Source organism: Ornithorhynchus anatinus, chromosome 1 (assembly GCF_004115215.2).
Source record: "Ornithorhynchus anatinus isolate Pmale09 chromosome 1, mOrnAna1.pri.v4, whole genome shotgun sequence".
Taxonomy (NCBI): domain Eukaryota; kingdom Metazoa; phylum Chordata; class Mammalia; order Monotremata; family Ornithorhynchidae; genus Ornithorhynchus; species Ornithorhynchus anatinus.
The window spans coordinates 52756349-52782507 of NC_041728.1; the positions used below are offsets into that span (position 1 = coordinate 52756349).

General features: G+C 40.4%; 1 protein-coding gene across 1 annotated transcript in view; it reads right to left on the reverse strand.

Moving 5' to 3' along the window:
* TRIP11 (thyroid hormone receptor interactor 11) overlaps positions 1–26159 on the reverse strand; it is a 70649-nt gene that overhangs the window by 5127 nt on the left and 39363 nt on the right. The window contains exons 14-20 of the mRNA XM_007660521.3: positions 24202–24365; positions 23925–24028; positions 23059–23158; positions 7433–7514; positions 5064–5178; positions 4359–4481; positions 2216–2360 (exon numbers count right to left, since the gene is read on the reverse strand). Of these exons, the coding sequence (XP_007658711.2) occupies positions 2216–2360; positions 4359–4481; positions 5064–5178; positions 7433–7514; positions 23059–23158; positions 23925–24028; positions 24202–24365 (833 nt within the window). The remainder of the gene's footprint in view (positions 1–2215; positions 2361–4358; positions 4482–5063; positions 5179–7432; positions 7515–23058; positions 23159–23924; positions 24029–24201; positions 24366–26159) is intronic.

Consider the following 26159-nt stretch of genomic DNA (forward strand, 5'->3'; position numbering starts at 1 on the left):
TAGAAGGTCCACCCATCTCCAAGAAAAGAGTGGATCATTCCAAGAAAGTAAATATTCAACTAGTTGAGGCATGTGGAATGTTTTTTGCTTTACTTGGGGGGGCGGGGGGGAAGGAGGTGAGGGACGGCATTTAGACATCACTTTACATTGTGCACTGGCTCCACGCATCTTCACGCCTAGCTACTCCATTTCTCTCTGAGCTTTGAATTCTTTTTCTCCCCATATCTGGGATCAACAGTTACTGTGGGGCCACTTGACTTTCTGCCATCATCTTCTCTGTGCCCACTCATACCACATGGGTATTGTCTTCTGCCTGGTCATTTTTCTGGACTTGAAGGGAGAGGAAGCCGAATGCTTTTACTAGGGAGAAACTCAAAATGCATTCCTTACAAATATTAATCAGATTTTCCTTTGAAGAATATTTACTGTAGCTATGGACCGGGGGCTCTCAGTCCACATAACCACTAATCTAGCTAACTGTAACTAATACACAGTTTGGGGGTTAATATCTATTAGTTTACTGGGGTAACATTTTATTCATATTTTGCACTTTTATTTAAATGTAAATGACTTCTAGTGACGTAGAACTTCCATTAAAAATAATGAAGGGATTTAAAGGGAGCCACATTTACAAGTCCAATTTCTTCCTGAGAAGATAAAAAGCTTCAGAGCTGTGGAATTTCCAAATAAAAATTATAGGTTAATGCCAATTTAAACAGGAACCCTACCCAATTCCTTTGAAAAGCAATGAAACACCAATGAAAATCATTACCTTTAAGTTAAGAATTCTTTTATAATGGAATTCTACATTAAATTGAAATATGGAGTTAATTTTTGTACTACAAAAATCAATGGCTTTTTATACTTCTACTACCAAATACTTTACATTGAACATTACGACAGGCAACAACAACTGAGATGGTGAGCACTAATCAAGACCACCTAATTTACTATAAATACTAAATCACAGCCTTGAAGCAATAAGAACAAATGACTAAGTTCTGCTGGGAGCTTGCCCCTAAACCAAAATTTAAAATGTGGATTAAATTCCAAGGAAGCAGAGTGGGCTAATGGACAGAGAATGGGCATGGAAATCAGCAGACTTAGGTTCTAATCTCGGCTCCACCATTTGCCTGCTGTGTGACTTTGAGCAAGTCACTTTATTTTTCTGTGCTTTGATCATCCATAAAATGGAGATTAAATACTCCCCTCCATTTTTTGAATGGTATTTGTTAAGTGCGTATGTTCCAGGCACTGTACTAAATGCTGGAGCTCACACAAGTAAATCAGGTTGGACACACTCCATGTCCCACATGGTGCTCAAAGTCTTAATCCCCATTTTACAGATGAAGTACCCGAGGCACAGAGAAGTTAAGTGACTTGCCCAAGGTCACACAGCAGACAAATGGAGGAGCTGGGATAAAAACCCTGGTCCTTCTGAATCGCAGACCCATGCTCCATCCACTAAGCCATGCTGCTTCTCAGGCTGCTTGCTAAGTCTCGAGAGAAGGTGAAATACCTCTTCTTCTCCCTCTCTCATGACTTAGCCTCATGTGGGTCAGGGACTCTGATCTGGCTGAATTTAACTCCGCATTTAGCACGGTGCTTGGCATATGCTATACACTTAACAAATACCAAGATTATTATAAATAATAAGGAACTATCTCACAGACTACCTGGCTGGCTGGTTGGCCAAAGGCTCCAGGCAGGAGATAAATTTCATAAGTCTTCCTTTTTATAATAAGCACAGCCATTTTCACTTGCAGGCCAGTGAAGCCACCAAAATGCCATTTATTAAAAACCATGTGTGTAAATCCTTCTGCCTTTGTGCCAAGAATAAAGTACCTGCTATTCTTTGCCCTGAGCAACAGAAAACTACATCATTATACTGGGTCCTAACCTCTCAGTATGTATCTTTTCTGAGTCAAGAATAAGGTAAGACTGTCAGAAAAACAGAGTCCCTAAATTGCTGATTCCAATCTGGTGGAAGAGAATACCAATTGCTGCTGGTCCAGGAGAGTCTTATCCTTATCTTGTATTCAGGCAAATTTATACCTTTCTTTTATACAAGGCACTCAGAAACAAAGTGTTCTTCCTATAGCAGGCTGGCAAAAGGGTCATGACACAACAGACATACTTCCATTTCTTAAATGCTGAGAATCACTGTAAGAAGTCACAATGACAGATTCAAATGGCAGAAAGCCATCAGTTTCACCTGTAAAGTTACTGGATGTGGTGTTAGCTGTTTTTCCTCTTGCTGGGGAATCCAATGGTTTCATGTCATGAACGGAGAGCTTGGGTGGGGGAAGAGTGGGACGGGATTCAGTCTCTAGAAACTTCACAAAAAGTTCTGAAAAGGACTAAGAAAGAATATGCCTCGTTATAAAGTTTGAATGACATGTCAAATTTCACAGTAAGCTCATAGTGGGCAGGGAATGTGTCTGTTCATTGTTATACTGTACTGTCCTATGCGCTTAGTACAATGCTTTGCACACAGTAAGTGCTCAGTAAATACGATTGAATGAATGACAAAAGCAATGGTCGATTCCAAAAAGGTTAAGTCAGTGCATTACATCAAGACCAATTTACAGTCTAGTCCTCCTTTAACGCCAGTGTTATCTGATGTTCTCTCTAGACTGTAAGCTCCTTGTAGGCAGGAAACATGTCTACCAAGTTTGTTCAATCAATCAATCATATTTACTGAGCACTTACTATGTGTAGAGCACTGTACTAAGTGCTTGGGAAGGTACAAGTGAATTAGCAGACACATTCTCTACCCATTGTACTGTCCCAGATGCTTAGTACAGTGCTCTGCAACCCAGTAAGCCCTCAATAAATACTACTGACTGACGCTGTGACTACTCCAGCTCTTGGTACACGGCTTGGTGTGTGGGTAAGCACTTAAGCACCACCATTATTATTATTATTAATAATAATTACTGGGGTTGAGGGTTTGAAAAACCCTGCTTTAAGGAAAATTCTCACATGCAGGAGAATTTTCTGGCACACTGGATCACGGTCCCCTCATTCTATAACAGTGTTCTAGCGTGAATATGTACAGGAAATATGGGTGGGTTCTGGCAGCGCTGCCTACACTGTTTGTCCATTTGTCAGAATGTATGTTGGCGGAGGATAAGGGAGGGTAGACATGATTCACTGGGATTTCAGGAAGGCTATCAGGGAGATACAGAGACAAGAGCTTATGTTAAGCAATCACTAGCAAAAGCATCTAATCAATCGAGCGTAATTATTGAACACAATGAGTACAGAGCACTGTACCAAGCACTTGTGGGCGTACAAAGCAAGAGAGTAGGTAAACACATTCCTTGCCCACACAAGCTTACATACTAGAGGGGAAGCAGAATGTAAAATAAATTGCAGATGGTTATGTACAAAAGTGCAGTGAGGCTGTGGGGAGAGAAGAGTTTCAAAGGGCTTAAGGGGAACAGACGCAAGTGCATAAGCAACGCAGAAGGGATGGCTCAGACAGGGAAGTGAGGGCTGAGTCGGGGTAGGCGATGTAATTTAAATAGAGCTGTGACAATGGGGAGAGGTGGCCTCTCACTTAAGGGGAGGGATTTCTAAGGTGGTGGGCAAGAGGTTGGAGGTGGGGTAGACGAATGAGATTGAGGCCAGTACATATCTGTAATTTATATTAATGTCCGCCTCCGCCTTTATGCTGTAAATTCTTCATGGGCAGGGAATATATCTGTTTATTGCTATACTGTACCCTCCCAAGCAATTAGTCTTTCTTGGGGCTTTTTCTGACTCCTACTTCTGGCCCCTCAAGTACCCAGTTCAGGCTGGTTTATTATCCTCTTCTCGGCCATCCTCTCAGTTCTCCTCCCTCTGTCCTTCCCCTGCGGCATTCCCTGCTAGTACTTCCTCCTCCAGGGAAGATGCTACTTGCCACACCCTTTTCTGACGGATCACTCAATCGATGCTATTTACTCAGCAGCTTCCTATGTGCAGAGCATTATATTAAGTGGTTGGGAGAATACAACAGAGTTGGCAGACCCGATCCCTCCCCCAAGAAGTTGCTGAGCACTGTGTTTTATCCCGGTACAGGTGAAGTGTATCCTGAGAGAGCACTGGGTCTAATCATGATCTGGGTGGGTTTGGGAACTTTGGCGGATGCACTGCTTTTCAGGTAGGTCCTCTGGGCAAAGGGAAGGGCTCGGCTCATGGAGGGGAGAGGGGCTTGGCAGTCAAGGAGGGGCGGTGGGTAGGGGGTCACTCGGGGATGGGTGGCTTGGGGGGTCCAGATGTCACAAGAAGAAATTTGAGAACAATGGGAATACAGACAATTATCTAATTCCACCCTCGCTTCAGAGAAAGAATGGAAAACTGGTTCTCACATTATTGAAAACGGATTGCTGGGATGGTCTCATTGGTGTATTGGGGACACTTTTGGATCCAATTCCTCCACCAAACCAACCAGTCATCCATCTAGTGACACCACGCTGGTCTTCATTCAACAACTGAAAGTTGAAATAAAACACGATTAATCACTAAAAAGATATATGCATTGGATATGGATCAGGAAATACTCTTGATCAGTCTGATTTCTAATTGCTATAATGTATTCATTTTGATCTATCTCAGAACTTTGTTTCTTCAAAATTCAAGATAGGCATCTGAAGGTTAATCATGAATTAAACTAATTTCAAGTCAACACAACAAATCTTTTTCTTCATTGTACAAAAATCAGATCTAACTACATACTAAATCACATTAAGCAAACTGGCATCATTAAAAGATTAATAATGTCTGTCAGCGGGTTTGGTCCACACTCATTTACATGATAAAGGTACATTAATGTGAGTAATCGACAGAAACCACAACCCAACATTTTAGATGACATTTATAATGTCAATAATAACCATTTAATTGTCAATACAATGTTAAAAGCCACCATCACCCATTACAATATAAAAACTGATTGCATTTGTGGTTTAATTAGAGCAAATACTCATCAAAATACAAAACCTTCCACACACACATTAAGAAGAATATTTTAATTTTTATTTATACATTTAGTTCAACTTTCCTAAAGTAATTACCTGTTCCATTTCCTCTCGCTTGATCCCCAGGACACTTCCCATTAATCTCAAAACTTCGTGACGTTTATTTTTTGGTGTATGGAAATGGCCAATGAAAAGGTTTCTCATTAGAACCCTACAAGATGAAGGCAAATGAAATCAGGCTACCCAAATCAGTTATATTACATTGTAACAATCTTTATATTGCGCAACCATTTTCCAAATTAACCCAAAAAGAATGGTGATTGATTATCTGAAACTCCTGCACATGTGGCACTAATTTCTAAAGAATGAAAATCTGTGGTTCCAAGGGCTGTGGACAACTGGGGAGAGTCAGGGTCTCACTGAGGCTCCACCTGTGGGTGTGCCCTCCCTCCTTCCCTCCCTTCCCTCCACCCCCGTCATTTAGACTGTGATCTCCACGTGGGACAGGGACCACGTCTGACACGACTATCTTGAATCTACCCCAGCATTAAGTGCAGTGTTTAGCACATAGTAAAACACTGAACGGATACCACAAATATTATCTTCATCTGCTAGAGCAATTAGTATAGTACTCCCAGTGATGAGATGCAGGATGGACTAAGGAGAAAAGCATGGTACTGGGAGTCAGGAGGACCTGGGTTCTAATCCTGGCTCCACTACTTGTCTGCTGTGTGACCTTGGACAAGTCATTTCTCTGTGCCTCAGTTACTTCATCTGTAAAATGGGGATTAAGACTGAGTCCCAAGTGGGACATGGGCTGAGTCCAACCTGATTACCTTGCACCTTCCTCAACACTTAGTACAGTGCCTGGCACATAAGCGCTTAACAAATACCATTTTTTAAAAAAGGGTGGCTAGTTAGAGTGTGGGCAATTTGAAATGGTTGGTGATGAGCTAATGTGTAGCCATGGAAAACTGTGGTTACTCAAAATTGTAACCAGGGTAGCCAAAAAATATATACAGAATACAATATTCAACCCACAGTTAGAAAAACATGCAGTTTTTCTATAATGTGTGTTTTTATTATGCGTTTTGGATAGCACGGTGGTAGGGAGCTGAAGGATGTTCTTCTGACAGTGTGTGTCTGTCTGGACAGAACAAGATAAGATGGGGTTTGTAATGGAAAGCTATATAAATTTGGACTGGATGCAAAGAGATAAAAGAAACTTGGGAGCAATGTACTGAGAGCTGTACTGAGCCTTGGGTGAATTACAATAGAGTAAGCAGATGCAATCCCTGCCCTCAAAGAGCTTACAAACTAGCCAGGGACAAAGACACTGAAATAAATTACAAGAAGGGGAAATAGTGGAGTGGAAAGACATGCATCTAAGTGCTTGGAGGATAAAGATTCAGGTGCATAGGTGATACAGTAGAGAGGGAAATAGGGAAATGAAAAATTAGTCAGAGAAGGCCTGCTGGAGGAGATGTGCTTTTAGTAAGGCTTTGAATTCATTCAATGTATTTATTGAGCACTTACTTTGTGCAGAGCACTGTATTAAGCACTTGTTGTGGGGAGTAGCAGACTACTGGATATGAAGGGGAAGGAAGTTACAGGCAGGAAGGAGGATGTGAGCAAGAGGTCGTTGGCGAGAGATGACAGGGATGTAAAGTGAGACAGTGGTTGTTAAAGGAGCAAAGTGTGCAGGCTGGGTTGCACTGGGAGAGGAACAAGGATAAGTGGGTGAGAGAGAGAGCGTTTACTGCCTTCAAGTCAATGGTGAGTTGTCTCTCCTTGATGTGGAGAGAGAAGAGCAACCACTGGAGGTTTTTAAGGAGTTGGGGGGATGAACACAGAATGATATTTTAGAAAAATGATCTGGCAGCAGAGGGAAGTATGGACTAGAGAGGGGAGAGGATGGAGGCAGGGAAGTCAGCAAGGAGGCTGATGCAGATGTCCAGATGGGAAATGACAAGTGATTGGACCGGCACGGTGGTTGTCTAGATGGTAAAGAAGGGATGGATTCTGGAGATATCGTGAAGTTAGAACTAATAGGATTTGGTGACAGAATGAATATGCGGGTTGAAGGGGGAGCCAAGTCAAAGATAATACTAAGCTTGTGAGCATATTGTAAACAGCAATGGAAAAGTCAGGGCGAGGGAAGGGTTTGGAGGACAAGTAGAAGTTCAGTTTTGGATGTATAAATACCAAAAAAGGAGCAAAGACTGTACAATAAAAACATTTGAACAAATTATAAATCAACTTCAGGAGAAGCCTCTATATAATACATATGGTTTTTGGAGAAAACTCTAGCGCTACAGGAAACAAAGGCAGTATTTTTTAAAAACCCAGGTAATTACCACTGAAAGTGGCTATTACTGAATTAACAATAACAATAATAATATTGGCATACGTTTTATTCAGTAAGAAAACGATAATTACCAAAAAACTGAAAAACACAGACTTACTTGTCTACTTTTCCTTCTGTACTGTTTATTAAATTCAACAATCTGTTTTGTACATCATCTAGCATCTCTTGTCGGAGCTCACCTGTGGAAATGAAAATGTCAGTTACAAGCTGAAATAGCTAGGTTTATGACAGAGCAATCCTGATGGCTTTTTAAATCATTAATGAACAAATACAATGAAATTCACACTTTTTTCTAAGAACTTTCAGATCTGCTATTGACTGTGGTACTTAGAATGTAAAAAAGACATTCAGAGGTTACAATATAAATCCAACACATGATAAAAGAAGGATGAAAGGAACTGAAATAATTCAGTATACAACTGTGCAATAGAAAATTCTCAATTTAAGTTTTATTTTCCTCTGGAAAGTTCAGTTATTAAGGAGGGAGAGGTGGGGGGAGAAAGAGGGGAAGAAAAGGAGGGGAAAGAGCGGTAGAGAGGGAGGAGGGAGAAAGAGGGAGTGAGTGAGGGGGAGAAGAAGAGAAAAGGAGGGAGAGGAGTTGGGGGGCTGGGGGAGAGACTATTATGTCAGATTTGGAAGGTGCTGGGTATTTGCTTTCTTGCTTGACAAAGCCTGGTGAAACACTTGTGAGAGCCTGTTGGAAATATCAGTAGTATTTCGAGATCCATTCTGCAATGCTGGGAAATTGAAAGGTTTATTTATGTTTTCCTTCATCCCACTTTCCTGGCTGGAATTTGCTCCCAGTGCAGACTGGAAGCGTGTCTCTTGCGAATCTAAAAACACTGTCCAGGACGCAGCTAGTAAGGCAAAATGCTCCAGTCGAGAAGTGGCAAATTGAAGTTCAGGCTGTTTGGTTACAAGATATTATTTAGGTAACAACAGCTGGTAACTGGTAAAATAGACTTGGGGACTATGAATAAATCTGTAGCTTTTATGATGATATTCTGTTTTGGAATGAAGGGAAAGTGGTTCGATTTTAATACAATATTAGGAATGCCATGGTAAGAAAAGGCACTAAGCTTAGAACTATCCTTGCATAGGACATTTTTCATTAAAAAAATAAACCCAAATATGTTGCAATTGAATGTGGGGGTGAGAGAGGGAAGGGGATCTGGATACCATTCCCCAGGTGAAATCTGTTATAGCTGAAAATGTAGTTCCCAAAAGACAGAATCACTCAGTGGTATTTAACGGAGCACTTACTGTGTGCAGAACACTTTATTAGGCCCTTTGAAGAATATAATACGGTAGTATGATATGCCCTCAAGGAGGTTAAAGATGAATGGGGGAGATAAGCATTAAAACATAACACAGATAAGGGAAATGGGAGAATATAAGTATATGTACATAAGTGCTGTAGGCCTATGGGTGGGGTATAACAGTGCTTAATGGGTACAGGGAGGTGCACAGGAAACACAGAAGGAATTGGGAAATCACGGGGAAATAATAGAATATAACCTTTGTGGTTTTTATTAAGCACTTACTATGTGCTATTCAAATTGCTACTCTCCATCCAAACTGCTACTATGCTGATCTAAGCACTCATATTCCACCCTGACTACTGCATCAGTCTCCTTGTCGACCTCTCTTCCTCCTGTCTCTCCCTATTTCAGTCCATTCTTTACTCTGCTCCCCAGATCACTTTTCTAAATATTCAGTCCGTGTCTCCCCTCTCAAGAACCTCCTCCAACAGAAACCCCTTGTCATCGGTTTTAAAGCACTCAATTGGCTTCATCAATCGACTATATTTATTAAGTCCTTTCTGTGTACAAAGCCCTATACTAAGTGCTTAGGAGGGTACAGTATAACAGTTGGTAGAAAGGTTCTCTGCCCACAACAAGCTTAAAGTGTACAGGGGGAGACAGACATTAATGTGAATAAATTATGGATATGTACTTGAGTGTTGTGGCTGAGAAAGGGGTGAATAAAAGGTGCCAATCCAAGTGCAAGCTCACCCTCTACTATCTTACTTCACTGATTTCCTACTACAGCCCAGTCCACACACTTTGCTCCTCTAACGCCAATATTTTCACTTCACCTCGATCTCATCTAACTCCCCGCCAACCCACTGTCCTCCCTCTGACCTGGAACTCCCCCAATCTCCACAGATACGAGAGCCCATAACTCTTCCCACCTTAAAAGCCCTATTAAAATCACATTTCTTCCAAGAGGCCTTCCCTGACTAAGCTCTCATTTCCCCTACTCCCTCTCCCTTCTGTGCCACCTACACACTTGGTTCTTCACCCTTTAAGCACTTGATATTAACCCCACATTCAGCCCCCACAGCACTTACGTACATATCCGCAATTTATATAAATTAATGCCTGCCTCCCCCTCCGAACAGTACGCTCCTACTGTTGGACAGGGAATTTATATTCCAAAGGTGTAGTCTCCCAAGTGTTTAGTATAATGCTCTGCAGGCAGTAAGCACTTAATAAATTGCTCAGCACTGCACTAAGTGCTGCAACAGATGCAAGATAATCAGATCAGACACAATCCCTGTCCCATAAGGGTGCACAGTCTTAGTAGGAGGGATAACATTTATTCAATCCTCATTTTACAGATGAGGAAACAAAGGCACACAAGTTGGGAGACTTGCCCATGGTCACCCAGTAGGGAAGTGGCAGAGCCGAGAACAGAACCAAGGTCCTCTGATTCCCCGGTCTGTGGCCTTTCCCTGAGCCATGCTGCTTCTAAGGGAAGGCCTCTTAGAGCATAAATGATTATTGCAGGGCTCTGAAGATAGAGGAATTTTTTTTCGTAGTATTTTTAAGCACTTACTATGTGCCAGGCAAGGTACTAAGCACTGGGGTAGATACAACCTAGTCAAATTGGACACCGTTCCTGTTCTACATGGGGCTCACAGTCTTAGTGTCCATTTTAAAGAAGAGGTAAGAGGCACAGAGAAGTGAACTGACTTGCCCAAAGTCACAGCAGACAAGATGCAGGGCTGAGATTAGAACCCAAATCCTTCTGACACCCACCCAGGCCATACTCTATTCACTAGGCCATGCTGGATTTTAGTGATGTTGTGAGGGTAGAACAATCTCTTTGGTGAGAGAATGAAAGCTGCCTTTAGTTTTCTGGTGTGCAGCCAATTAAATAGCTGTAATTCTACTTTTTTTTCTGTGCTAATAACATAAAAAAACAAACCAACAAAACACAAGGGATACAAGTGGCGCTGTTAGAAAGAAATCACCAGATTGTATAGTTATAAAAGCAGCGATTACTTTCTATGAATAAAATTGCACACTTCAATCCAATGGATGTAGAATAATCAGGATGTTAAAAGTGATCATTGATTCTTATTTGGCCTGAGGTTTATTTGACTATTTAGTGGTGGGTGGGTTATCCAGTTGGAGCACAAACCAAGTTATTTGACTCTTCTCTCCTTTTTGGGCTGACTTTTGAACAGTAATCTTTGCTCATGAACATTTTAAGAAGAGGGAGACACACTAAAGATTTCCTCCTGTTTCAATAATCCAATGTTTTGACTTTCACAAAGTACTGTTTAATTTAGTTTATAAATCCAAATAGACACAGTGCAGCCTAATGAAAAGAGCACAAGCTTGAGAGTCAGGAGATCTGGGTTCTAATATGGCTTCACCATTTGCCTGCTGTGTGATCTGGGGAAAATCGCTTAACTTTAGGGCAGTTAGAGCACTGCCTAGCACATAGTAAGCACTTAACAAATACCATAAAAAAACCACAAAACCCTTTCTCTATGTCTCAGTCTCCTCATCTGTCAAATGGGAATAAAATACCTGTTCTCCCTTCCCCTTGTGAGGACTGTGAGCCCGATGAGAGACAGTGACTGTGCACAACCTGAGTGTCTTGTATCTACCCCAGTAATTGCTGCAGTATAGTGCTTAACAAATAACACAATTATTGTTATTGAAGCAGCCAAAACTGGTACCTAAATTGCATATTCTCTGAATTAACTGTGATTAATGCCCCAGTCTCCCCTTCATTAATCTTAATAATTGACCTTGGTTTTACCTAAACCAGCTCCACAGCGCTTATGTACATATCTATAATCTATTTATTTATTCATTTATATGAATGTCTGTCCCCAACCCCCCAGACTGTGATCTCATTGTGGGCAGGGAATGTATCTCTTTATTGTTATTCTGTGCTCTTTGTTATACTGTTATATGTTATATTGTTATATTTATTATTATATTGGGCCTAGCATAGTGCTTTGCACAAGATAAGTGCTCAATAAATACGACGGAATGAATGAACTTAAATATTTAATACCATCAAAATTAATGTCTCAAGGAAGTAAAAAAAAAATGCTTGAGAAATTTCTAGACTATTAAATTCCTGAGCCCCACTGATCAATCTGCAACACCCATGGTGGCCTTTAACTGTTTTTCACCTGGTCTGTGCCTGTCGGGCATCGATCGCCGTTGCGTCTGGTGTTTTTTCAGTGCCCAGCGTTCCTTCTTCGCCTTGGTTACTGCTGCTGAGTCCCGAAACTCAGAAGTGGCACCAATGCTCCCGGAAGGCTGGGAAGGGAACGATTACGGCTCTGGAGCAATGGACGGACTCAAGGGCTTCCCTCGTGACACGCTTAAGGTTCTGCAGATTTCCCCAGAGAAATCTGGGTCCCTGTCTTTGAGTCATCTTTCTATCACATAATACAGGCAATGTAACATACCTCTGTCACTTCTGGGGTGGGAAAGGGGCAGCTGGCATTCAACAATGCCGTCAGAGGCCACCCTTAGCAGGACTAGCATTCTGACTCCCCATTTAAGAAACAGGCAAACAGGCAGGGCTCAGTTCCATTTGTAGTCTGAGCAGATTTGGAGTACTTTGGTGTGAACAGTACTAGGCCTCTGGGGTGGCGGGAAGAAGACTGGAAAGGTTGAGGAGAGAGCTGGACATCCAAGCCTCCTACTCTCCCGTCCCGATTCCTTCCGAGTCCATCGGGGCCTACGAGTGGATTTTGGACAAACTGTCAGGACTCGTTCAAACCACAGCTTGGATGTGGAACCACACTCTCTGCAAATGTAGTTTACAAGCCAAACCCAACATCCCTGTGAAGCAACATGACATGCCAAAATGCTTCTTCTGAGGTAAAAAATTTCACCACTTGAAGTGCAGGATGAGATATTCCATAGCTAAGGCAAGACCTCTGAGAAGTGAACGCATTTAACAGGGCAGTGGCTTTGAATACATGGCACACTACTCTGAGATGTATAATACTTATTGAATTGCTTTCAAACACCTTTTGAAAATCCCACCACATATTTAATTTTTTTTAAATCCTAAAACCTCTTCCACATGCTCTGTGTCTGGTTCTTTGCTCCAGAGCCTTAACTAGGCTTAAAAAAGCATCCAAAAGTGAGGTGGCATCAAACCAACCCGTCAAGCAAGGTCTTCCACTTCATAAAAAAATAATTTTGCTATAGAAGGCCTCAAATTCTAAAGACATAAAATAGCCAAGGTTTCTAAATTCCTGGATATAGTGATCCCTTTCTCCTCCCCCAAACTTTTCAATCAGTTTTGATTTGCATCAAGGAGAGCCAGTCATTTGCAAACACAACTTAACAATACTTTAAGAAAAATCAGCTATAATACCCTTAAAATGAGTCTATTAACTATCACAAATCAATTCTCATGTAATATCAGACATGAACCTCCCAATGAGTCACCACCTCCTATTCATTGTTCTTGTGGCCCCACATCCACATTTTCCTGTTTCCCAGCCATCTCCCAAGGGGTCTTCCCCCTGCTTTTAAAATCTAATTTATTTTCCTGTGCCTTGGAACACAGTCTCTCCCACCCTTTAAAAATATTTGCTCCCACTCCCCTCTCTTTTACCATTATCTTCCATTTCTCACTTTCCTCTTTGGCTTCTTGTCCTCTGGCTTCAATAAAGCCCAATTTACCACAAAATGAAAAAGCCATTCCTTGACCCCACTGCACTCTCCTGGTATTGCCCCAGCTTCTAGCTATGGTTCTGATTCAAACGTTCTGAAGAGGTTTTACACCCATTACCTCTACTTCCTTTCCACCAACTGTCTACCTGACGTTCTGCTACCTGGATTTCACTCCCTTCACTGTAACGCAACTGTGTTCACCAGGTTCTCCAAAGGTCTCCTTCTGGCTACATCTACTGGCTGAAATCTTTCTCCATGTCTTGGCTGTGTCTCCCTCCAACTCTGGTTTACTGACAACAGGCTCCCTTTCCTATTTATCTGAGAATACCATTTTAGTGTCTTCTGCAGGCTCATCATCCTCCTCTCATCCTTTAACTTTCGGTGTTTGTCTATGAAATCTACATCTCCAGCCAAGTCCTCTCACCTACTTTACACTTTTCTATTTCCTCCTGCATTTGGGACATCATGAGCTGAATAATGATGATGATGATAACTGTGGTATTTGTTAAGCAATTACTATGCATCAACCACTGCACTAAGCAAGGGGTAGGTCTAAGCAAATATAAGCAAACTGGACAGAACCTATACCTTTAATTCTCTTACCCACTGAATGGTTTGAAGAATTTTCTCCATTTGTTTTTCCCATTAAATTATAAGTTCCTTGGGGGAAGGGACTGTGTCCTTAAGTTGGGATGTTTCTAATTAAGACAAATGACCCACTTCTAAATGTACACTTCAATATGTCAGTTTCAACATACAACACTCACCCCCTATATAGCTTTGGGAGTGTGAGTGTTGGGAGTAGGGGCAGGGGTGCATGGGAACTACAAGCAAATGTGGAAATATTTTTTTCAACCATGTGTGGAGGAAGAAAAAGAGGGAGGCATTTTCAAGAAGCTAGAGAAGCCCAGGGTGGTTGCTTAACTGTCAGGCTGACTCACTGGGGAGAGTCTTCACATTCATTTTACTTTTAATAAAATAAAACTCGGCTACATTTTTCTAAAACCTCTCTGACAATGTACGTTAATGAAACTGTTGCTCACCTATAAATGGGTCAAATAATTCTAGATATTTTGGTAAAAAAAAAAAAGGGTATCCAAGTTTGGTTCTGGAATGGGTTCTGACATGTTTCCACTAAAGTAGAAATTTTTCAGAAACCACTGGTGTCACATCTCTGAAAACTTCTAGTTCCGCTGTTTTATGTTCCCCAAAGCCTAATTCAGAACTTTGTACACGGTGGACATTCAACAAATGGAGTACTTTTAAAAGTTTTTTTCACTGTCACCCCTTTCAATACTACCTTCAAAATCTTATTTTTATGTATTTTCATTTTGGGGTTGATATATCTAGTACCTAATTTGACACTTTCAAGTGATTCCTTCGATCCATATCACATCCAGTACTTAAAGGTGCCCTTATTGTTGGATTTTAAAATGCACAGAGAATTCATAAATTTTCAATAATTCACCAAAAAGGAAGGTATTAATGGACTTTACTAAGCAAAACTCATCCAAAAAGTTCTAACACTGAAATCATAGGCCATGTGGTTTAGTATCAATCTTAAGTACAGCAACTTATTTCTTACTTTGGGTTTAAAATATAAAGTTCAGCATAATCAAAAGATACTGCGCTTTGACAATATGCTACGTAGCAGCATGGTGTAGTGGATAGAGCACAGGCCTGGGAGTCAGAAGGTCATGGGTTCTAATCCCGGCTCTGTCATTAGTCTTTGAGACCTAGGGTAAATCCCTTAACTCCATCTGTAAAATTGGGATTGAGACTATGAGCCCCATGTGGGACTGGGACTGTAACCAATCCGATGTGCTTTAATCCTCTACAGCACACATAGTACTTGGCACATTGTAAGTGCCTAACGAATACCATAATTATTATTATTATGCACCTGTACATGTTTAAGGCAAGTAAGGTCCCCACCCTCTATATTTTCAGGTAAAAACTGGGTCTTAAAATTTCTTAACAAAAGGAGTTATTTCCTCAGGATAAATATTATACTTCTGTTATATATAATGACTGAGTCTAAATTATGAAACCATCTGCAGCAATGTACATCAGAAATGTATTCTTTTCAATATTTTTTCTCTTCATTTACAATTGTTGAACAGACCAATTCAAATATGAATATACATGCATATGAATAATTATCAATTTCATGAAAAGTTCATGAAAAACGTTACAAGTTTTCAACAATGAAGGGAAATTTCATCATCTCCCCAACATCTTTCTATTCCAACAAATGCCCATTTTACTGAAATATAACTGTAAACTTGAAAAGGATTTAGTTATTTACTTTTGAATTATGAACATAGGGCAAAATAAAAAGACATGGCCGAATTTTGGCATGGGCAGCTTTAATCCAGACGCTTATAACAGTCTCCAACAATTTGTTAACCATCTATGGCAATTCAGAAAACTGCATCTGGTAAGTCATATTTTTCTGTTAATAACACCACTTCAGCCAAAACTATCCATAAAGAAATTCTTCAAAAGATTTGGCCAACAAAGCTGTGTCTGGGAATGTATTTGGACCTTTTTCAATAGGACATTATATGTTTTCTTGTGTAAATAATGTCTTGGAAAAAAAGTGCCTTTTATAAGGAGTGAAAAATCAACTAGCACCATGAAGGGATCTCCATGAATAACATTTTTTAAAGTTTTCTTTATGTATGTGGCTTTTATAAAGTATTCTCAGACTTCACATTACAGTGAAGGCCCGAGACCTACATTTAGGGCTACTTCTTAAACTTTAACCAAATGCTAAGAAGATTTTTCATTTGCCACTTTGCCAAGCACTGTTCTAAGCACTAGGGTAGACTCAAGTAATCAGGTTGGACACAGTCCCTGTCCCACATGGGGCTCACCATCTCAATCCCCATTTTACAGATGAGGTAACTGAAGCACAGGGAAGTGACTTGCCCAAGGTCACACAGTGGTCAAGTGGCGGGGCTGGGATTAGAATGGGTCCTTCTGACTCCCAGGCCCATGCTCTATCCACTAGACAATGCTGCTTCTTATTATCATTCAAAACTCGGCATTTTACCACCTCAGGACAGCACTGCCTTTAACTACAGTTTTAGCTATTTTCACATTCTGGATTTGGGTTGCTTCTACTTGCAATTTATTGTTGTTGAAAATTTATTCCTGTTGTTCTATGTGATTGTTTCACATAGGCTGTGACCCCCTTGTAGGACCACTGTATTTTCTGAAAAGCTCTCTTTCCCCCCTTTCCCATGAAAATCATACCTTTCAATCTTGCATCATTGGGATCTCTTTTGAAAGAAAGTTTTTTTTTTTTTTAACCTGCTCTAATTCCCCACATCACTTTGAGGTTGCATTTCAGAGTGACAAATATGATGACCTTGATATGAAAATATACTTTAGAAGCCTAGAAGTTACAATCAATACCATACAAAGAACTTAAAATTTTCAGGCACCTTCCTTCCAAATTTGCAGGGTAACTCCAAAGTCCAGATTACCTGCCTGGCTCTTCACAACGAATAATCACATTATCTCATAAAGTGTGAGGAGATACTTTACAGGACAGTGATACTTTACAGGAGAGATATGCCGGGAGTGGGTGTGGGGGAGAGAATGCAGGTCAGGAGGTTGTGATCAGAGAGTGGAATTTCAAAGTTGGTGGGTTGGAGACTTTACAGTGATTAGAGAACCAGATGGAACAATCTACTGTGGTGCCTATCTTTGGAGAATATGCTTAAGTTAATAAAGAAGTCATGCATTTTTACAGTTAATGCCTTTAAGGGGAATTTTTAGAGAGTAAAAATTTAAAGGCTAAGGAATAGAGTACAGAAGTCAGTTAACCTGAGTGTAATTTGTGAATTCATTTTCAGTGTTAAATGCATGCAAATGAGCCTCTAGAATAAAGGAATGAATACCTGAGTCTAAGTTTTTCATCATTATAATGGCAGCTAAATAATAGTCTCAATAAACTAAACAATATATTTTAGAGCAAAGAACCACTGAAGCATAAGCATTTCCAAACGGAAAGGTCAGCAATAATTGAACAAATAAAACATCCTTTACCTTTGGTTTTATGCCTTTCAAAACACCACATTTATCTGCACAATTGGGTCACTACTTTGCATAATTTTTGCAACTCCAAAACAGGAGAGTGGTATTATACAGGGTTTTATAAGAATTATGTCTAGCAATAAGGGGAGCAGGAAAATAATTTTATAAAAGGAGGGAAGGTGGGCAGACAGAAGAGAAAAATAAAGGAGCACTACCAATATATATCTTACGTCTATTACACTCTCCCAAGGACTGCAGACAGACCCTGGATGAAGAAACCCCCTCCTTCCTACCCCCAGGTTCCTACATCTCGGTGAAGAAATGCCATCCCAGGTTTAAGCCCATCATTGCTGTGTTTGGGTGTTCTCAGCCTTCTTTTTTTCCTAACCAGCTATGTGGGTGTGTGTTTCAAAGAAGAAACTCTGGTGTGAAACTGTATCTGTGGTGTTCATGTGCTCTAACCCTTCTCCCCCTCCTACCCGGGGAACCACAAGTTTCACAGGAGGATTCCCTGGTAAAAGCCTGCACGTGAAATGCACTGTCCATGGGCTTTAAACCTATCAGCTCATCCCCTCTTATCTTACCTTGCTGATTTCCTACTACAACCCAATCAACCTGTTTCGCTCCTCCAACAGCAACCTATTCATCATACCTTATTCTCATCTATCTCACCACTGAACCCTAGCTACAGCCTCTCTTTTGATTGGAAGTTCCTCCCCTGTCACACGTGACTGCCTACCACTCACCTCACCTCCAAAGCCTTAATAAAATCACATCTCCTCCCAAGAGGCCTTCGTTTATTCTATTTCCGCTGTCTTCTACAACAAGGCTTAAACTTGGATCTGTGCCTTTTAAGTCCTTGCTTGTTGAGGGCAGGGAATTTGTCCATCAGCTCTATTGCCTTTTCCTCTTCCAAGTGTTTAGTATAGTGCTCTGCAAACAGTAAGCATTCCATATACACACTGTTTGATTGTTACCCCACCCTCAACCCATGTGTATTCATTAAAATGTAATTATTGAGCACTTACTGTGTTCAGGGCACTGTACTAAGCACTTGGAAGACTACGACAATAAAGACAATGAGCTGACAGTCTATGGGCAGGGAGACAGATATTAATATAAATTACAGACATGTACGGAAGTGCTGTGGGACTGGGAGAGAGGATGAGCAAAGGGAGCAAGTCGGGGTGACGTAGAAGGGACTGGGTGAAGAGGAAAGGGGGGGGCTCAGTGAGGGAAGGCCTCTTGGAAGAGATGTACCCTCAGTAAGGCTTTGAAGGACTGGTGAGTAACTGCCTGTGAGATTTGAAGAGGGACGGTGTTCCATGCCAGAGGCAGGAAATGGGCGAGGGGTCGGCGGTGAGAAAGATGAGATCAAGGTACAGTGTGAAGGTTAGCATTAGAGGGTTGTAGTAGGACAGCAGCGAAGCAACAATGGCCTAGTGGATAGAGATTCGCCTGGGAGTCAGAGGACTTAGGTTCTAATCCTGACTCTGCCACTTGTCTGTGTGTGACTTTGGATAATAAATCAGGATTTCTCTGTGCCTCAGTTACCTCTTCTGTAAAATGGGGATTAAGACTGGAAGCCCCGATGTGGAACATGGACTGTGTCCAACCTGATTAGCTTGTATCTACCCCAGTGCTTAGTTCAGTGCCTGGCACATAACAGGCACTTAAAAAAACGCCATAACTGCCCTCGTCCCCCCACCGAAAAGAAAGCAAAAAACAAACAAAAAACCCCCCAAAACTTATTTTAATGTCTGCCTTCCCCTGTAGTGTGGCCTAGTGGATAGAGCACAGGTCTGGGAGCTGGGTTCTAATCCCAGCTATGGCACTTGCCTGCTTTGTGACCTTAGGCGAGTCACTTAACTTCTCTGTGCCCCAGTTACCTCATCTGTAAAATAGGGATTAAAAGTGTCAGCCCCATGTGGAGCAGGGACGGTATCCAACCTGATTAGCTTGTATCTACTCCAGCACTTAGTATAGTGACTGGCACATTGTAAGCGCTTAACAAACATCGCAACATCGCAATATGAGAAGCAGCGTGGCTCAGTGGAAAGAGCCCGGGCTTGGGAGTCAGAGTTCATGAGTTCGAATCCCAGCTCTGCTACTTGTCAGCTGTTTGACTGTGGGCAAGTCACTTAACTTCTCTGGGGCTCAGTTACCTCATCTGTAAAATGGGGATTAACTGTGAGCCTCCCGTGGGGCAACCTGATGACCCTGTATCTACCCCAGCGCTTAGAAAAGTGCTCTAGACATAGTAAGCACTTAACAAATACCAACATTATTATTATTATTAATATTTATTATAAACTCCTGGTGGACAGGGAACATGTCAACCAACTCTTGTAGAGTACTCTCCCAGGAGCATAGTACAGTGTTCTGCACCCAGTAAGAACTCAAATAACACTGAATGACTGACTGATTGATCTTTTTGGCCCCAGAGTACTCAAAATTTAACACAGCATTCCTCGGATAATCCCACAGTTGTGGCTAATTTCACCACAAGAATGAAATCGCTGAGACACTCTGAACACAGAATTGTAACCAAACGGGTACTTGTGCATAGTCTTCTTTTTTTTACTATTTCCCTATATTTACACAGGTGCAACGATGTGTAGTATAATCCATTCTAATAATATACGTTTTCATTATATTTTTGCATCAGACAGAAACTCCTTACCATCGGCTTTAAACCATTCAATCAGCTTGCTCCCTCCTACCTTAATTTACTGACCTATTACAGCCCAGATTGCACACTTCCCTCCTCTTGCGCCAACTTGCTCACTGTGGCCTGATCTTGTGTAGCTCGCTGCCAACCCTTTCCCCATGTCCTCCCTTTGGCCAGGAACTTCCCCCTTCTCGCCTCCATATATGCCAGACAACCATTTACCTCATTATCTTCAAAGCCATATTAAGGTCACATCTCCTAGAAGCCTTCCCCAAATAAGCCCTCTTTTCCTCTTTTCTTTAGCCCCATAATACTTATGTACCGATCCAAAAATTTATTCATATTAATGTCTGTTTCCCTCTAGGCCGTAACCTCTTTGTGGGCAGGAAACACCTCTACCAACTCTGGTGTACTGTAATCTTCTAAGCAAGTAGTACAGTGCTCCACATAGAGTAAGTGCTAAATAAATACAATTGAATATGTTTTCAGATAATACACTATTGGGAAAATAGGGAACGATCTTCCATTAACACCCACCTGGAGGGTGGGTGACAATGGAAGAAAAGATTGTGCACATGTTCCTCAAAGCATGTATATTACAAAGTATGCTTCCATAATGTTAAGAAAGCAACCCTCCACATTACTGGAGAACTGACTCAAACTAATTGGGTACTGCCTTATCAGCAACCAAGTTAGTTTTGAAAAGAATAATAATGTTGGTATTTGTTAAGCGCTTACTATGTGCCGAGCACTGTTCTAAGCGCTGGGGTAGACATAGGGGAATCAGGTTGTCCCACGTGGGGCTCACAGTCTTAATCCCCATTTTACAGATGAGGGAACTGAGGCACAGAGAAGTTAAGTGACTCGCCCACAGCCACACAGCCGACAAGTGGCAGAGCTGGGATTCGAACTCATGAGCCCTGACTCCAAAGCCCGTGCTCTTTCCACTGAGCCACGCTGCTTCTAAAGAGAAAAAGAGAAAAGAATGTGACTTCAGTTGTTTCCAAATTACTAAAAATGTATCTGGAGGAATGTGAAGTCAAAGAGCAGGCCAAGGACAATCATAGTTTCCCTTATGAGAGAGTTTCTTTTAGAACATGCCACTATTTGATATATGTACTCGTAAAAGACATACAACCTAGGAACACCTGAATTGAAGGCTAATTCAGTTTCAGGACTTGAACATGTTACAGTTAGCCTTTGCTAATGAGCCCTTCCTGTCCACAAGACTTCATTTTCCTCTATCCAATGAACACCGCAGTAGCGCCCCTTATAATTACCACCATATGAATTAGCCCACTGCATCTGCTCTAAAACAAGGGTTTTCTTGTACCTAACACTAGGGAAATAGGCTTATTGAGTCTGGTATATTATCATATCCAGACACTATATTTCACATGTAAATTTTGATAATCTTATCAAACTGAATTCAGAATGTGCAAACACTCTCGTAGATATGAGATGATTAAGAAATTTCAATAAAGCATTTTTGAAAAGCAGATTTCCTTACATTGTTAAGCATTAACTGCTGAAAATCCATGTCAACTTCTCATCAATCTACGGATGCTTGAAAGTAAAACAATCCACCTAACTTTTCCTTATACAATTCACTTCTCTGTATACTTTCTTACAGAAAAAACCATTAGTCCTTTTCAAACAAAATTGTTTCTTCTGGCAAATTTCTTTACTGTCTGGCCAAGTTTTGTGTTAAAAATAAAGTACAGTATTACAACATTCATCAACATTTAAAGTACTTAATGACTGAGGGAGGGGGAAAAAAACAAAACACAATGCTTCTATTGAAACAGCCCAATCTAGAACCTGGTTACATCAGAAATACTTTTTGAAGAACTAGTGTGCTTAAAAAAAGTATTCCAAATTTAAAAGTTAAAATTGTTAAACACCTCGCTCCCAATAAGTTAACTTAATTTTGATGAATGTAAGATGGATCCGAAAGTGAGTATGGCATTAAAAAACATTGAAGTCAACCATTCATTACACCCCTTTTTGTCTAACTAGTTTCTTTTCTGCCCTTTCATATACTATCACTGCAAAATGATCTTTCTTTATCTCTGGTCAACTGATGACATCAAAAAAAGATAAAAACACTCCCCAAAAGAGAACTGGCCTCAGGAAATTTGAATCCACTTCGCAAGCAGTGGGGTCTACTGGATAGCGCATGGGCCTGGGAGTGAGAAGGCCCTGGTTCTAATCCCAGATTTGCCACTTGTCTGTGTGACCTTGGTCAAGTCACCTCACTGCTCTGTGCCTCAGTTTCCTCACCTGTAAAATGGGGAATGAGTCTGTGAGCCCGCTGTGGGACAGGGATTGTTTCCAACTTCATTTGCTTGTATCTATCCCCGCGTTTAGTACAGGGCCTTGCACAAAGTGCATAACAAATATCACTGTTGTTATTCTTATTATGTGTCATTAAGGTGAATGCCAAGACAGTACTGAGGACTGGAATGGAGGTTATGTTCAGTCAGATATGCTATACGGATACAATGGAGGCTCCAGTTCAGCCTGGCCCTTAAATCCCTCAAAATGGACTGGAATTCAAAGGCCCTAAAAGCTTCCAACTCCCAAGGCGATTCTGATTGTGTACTTAACTATGGCTGGCACTGGGCTAAGTGCTAGGGTAGTGGCAAATAAATAGTGTAGATAGAGCCTTCCCTGGGGTCAGAGCTTCTGGAGCAGACACCCCCAATTTCTAAGGATCCTTGTTGAGGTGAATTTTGGACCTGGTCTTAGTGGCGTAACATAGGTCAAAGAAGTACTCCAGGCAAACCAATATCCTTAAGGTGCAATGATTATCTCAAGAATGTTTGCCAGGCCATCACGACGTCTAGAATCCAATGGTGAGAGACTCCCTGGGCGCTCCTACAAACACAGAATGGTCTTATCCTTGTCTATCTCCCTAACAGTAATGTAAACCAGAAAGGAAAGAATTGGCATTTTGACTTCGTAAGAAATAATTACTAATTAGTTTGATCATTTTTCTTGTAGTACAACCTCTGTTTCCTAAATAGTACTTAGAAAAAACAAGATTTTAAATACCTTCTTTTTTAAGTCCTTCAATCTGTTCTTCCTTGAGGTCCAATTGTTCTGTAAGCCTTGAAGCTGAGTCCAGAGCAGCATTTGCTTCGTCCAAACTTTCCTTTAATGGAAGAAATCTAATTAGAATTAATTATACTAATTCAGCATACTCATAACATGGCAACTTCAAAAGTCTGAGGCACATCTAACAATGAGTAGAATAAAAATAACTATCAGAGTTGCCTCCATTACTCTTCACTGCATCCAAAATCAGCTATGGCTTTTTAACTGAAAAATGCTTATTAAATGAAACACTTCCTTAAAAAATATACTGGACCAAAAGTAAGAGTCTAAGTCAGCTTTATCTTGAGTTGAATCCAACTTCTGAAAATATAACTTAGGAAAAATGACAAAAAGACAAGAGTCCACAGTCAAGGAAAGAGAATGGAGGTAAGCATATAGGTGAGTCAAGTGAAAGGAGTGTTTTGTTTTTTGTTTCTGGTCTGCCCTACATGGATATTGCCTCAATTCTCTTCTCGTTACTGTAACCGAAATCTAAGTATTAATGAATTTCATCTAATGACTTTCTAAACACCCAGTTACACATTATATACTTTTTTAGCAACTGGAATTCTAAGAGTTCAGTGTTCAAATGATCTACATAATTTTACATAATCAGTGGGAGAGTGTGACTTGAGGCTTCCTGAATTTGATTATGTAAAATGTTCATATACAAACATACTCAACAGCTCTCAAAAATCAAGATTAATGATATTCTACAGGTACTCTGTGAAGTAAATAGTAAAAGAAGTAGTATAAAAGAGGTAGTATTTTGTCCAGTTTTACAAGTGGCTGTTTTAGACACATAATCAAGCTCCTCAGCCTACCTGTAATGAAGATACTTGGCCCTCCAGATTCTCTGCTTTTCTTTTCCAATCTGAAATCTGCTTCTGATACTTTTCTAATTCAGCTGAATACATGGCCTTTTCCTCTGCAAAAAAACCCAGAAAAAGTTATACTTGAGATTAGGTCTAAATCATAGTTGAAATGCCAGACAGGCGGTGATCAGGAACTACATGAACACAACGTATCTAATTATCTAAAATGTGATTTAGAGTAATTTGCAAAGAAAACTTTTGAATTGAGGGAGTGGTCACATCTTACCCTGCTGAAATTGTTCCAGCACCATCTGGAGGTTGGCCAGTGACAATGCATACTGGTTCACTTGGTCCTGCGAGATGGAAAGCTGAAGTGCGCTTTCATCTCTCTGCCTAGAAGCCAGATTCAACTGCTCTTGCAAAGACTCCACCTGCAGACTGGCTTGATGGCTACAAATGAAATGCATTCAAAAGTCAAGCATCTTGCATCACAATGTTCTGTCTAATTTAAGAGGAATTTACTCTTCTCCCTCAGTGAATCTGAAAAATGACACATTACTCTTATTATGGGCAGGGAACGGGTCCGATTATTTCTCTTGCATTGTACTCTCCCAGGAGTTTAGAACGGTGCTCTGCACATAGTAAGTGCTCAATAAATACCACTGATTGATTGACCGAATCATATAGAACACTATTTTCAAACTAAGTTATCCTGAACTCAGTCTCTAGACTGTAAGTTAATTATGGGCAGGGAACGCATCTACTATTTCTGCTGTACTGTACTCTTCCATTCGCTTAGTACAGTGTTCTACATACAATAAGGGTTCACAATAAATACCACTGATTTAATCTCAGTTTATGCCTTTCTTGATATTAAACTCCTACAATTCTGGTGGTGCTTTGCCCCACACCTAATTGTCAAACCTAAAGACTGAAATTTCAGGTTGAGTACCATTAGAGGAAAAACATACAATTAAAATACTTTTTCTATGCTTTAGGGCTATCATTTCCCAGACATCATCTATTTGATTCTAGTATAGTTTTCAAATATGATCGGCCTCTGAAATTTGAGCAACAGGTATTGACTGACAACTTGATTAAAATGTGAATCTAAGAAGTGAGCTGGCTGCCTCTGACACCAATTCCCCACCCAGGTCTCCAGCATGCGCATCTTTCCTGGATTTTCCAGTCCCTTAGTGCCTACCAAACCCATATTTGTAACGGTGAGGTTACTAGCCAGATGACACATTCATTATTGTTCACTATCGTTTAAGCAGCTCCTTTAGCTTGTTTCACTAATACCACTGAGCAGCCATTGATTTCACTCCTCTGTGGTTACAATTAAACTTGAAAAAGTGAGAATAATCTTTCATCATTTAGGCTGCAGGCTTTATTTTGTTATGACAATGTAAAAAAAAATCAGAAATATACTAAAATAGTTGTAAGTCTTTTGAACTTAAAGATACCATGACTGTACCTCCAAAACAAGAGACAGAAAACCCTCTCCCTTTCATTACCTAAAGAAGTATATCGGTCATTTTTCAGGAGATCAACATGTCACACAATGACACATACAAACCTTTAATGAGCAACATAACATTGACTTTTGACTTAACGTGTATTAGTGGGTTCTGAAAGACCATGATCAACAGCCTATAGTAAATGATCAATTTTATGGATTTAAAAAAAAATTCTGAATGATGATCATGTAGAAGAATTCACAGAACGGCAAATATAGCATTAAACTTTCACTCTCACCCATTTCAAAAAAGATACAAAATTATCACCTCCATTTGAATTACAGTTTGAAAAGGTGACCCTCTTTTACAAATTTAAACTCAGTCATTTGGACAACTCCATTTCCATTCTTCCAATGGAGTAGGTGTCACCTTTCATTTTCTTGAGTTCACACAATGCTAATAAGATTCTATAGAAACTTCCAAGAAAATTACATTTTCTCATGGAAATAAAAAAGGATCAAGCCTGAGACTCTGGCAGTAATTGGTTATCACACCATAAGCATAATTAAGAATTTCCATGATTTCATCTACTATTCACTTGGAGGGTTTTGTTTCCTTATTTTCTAAGATTTCACTGAATATTACTTTCCTGTGAAAAGGAACAGCTTGTGCAATGTTTTGTCAGACTAAAAAGACTTTTTCTCAAGCGTAAAAGGGTTTTTTCCCCACATACAAAACTTTTTATTTGGTAATAGAAAGTAGAAAGTGAATCAGTTTTCACAGC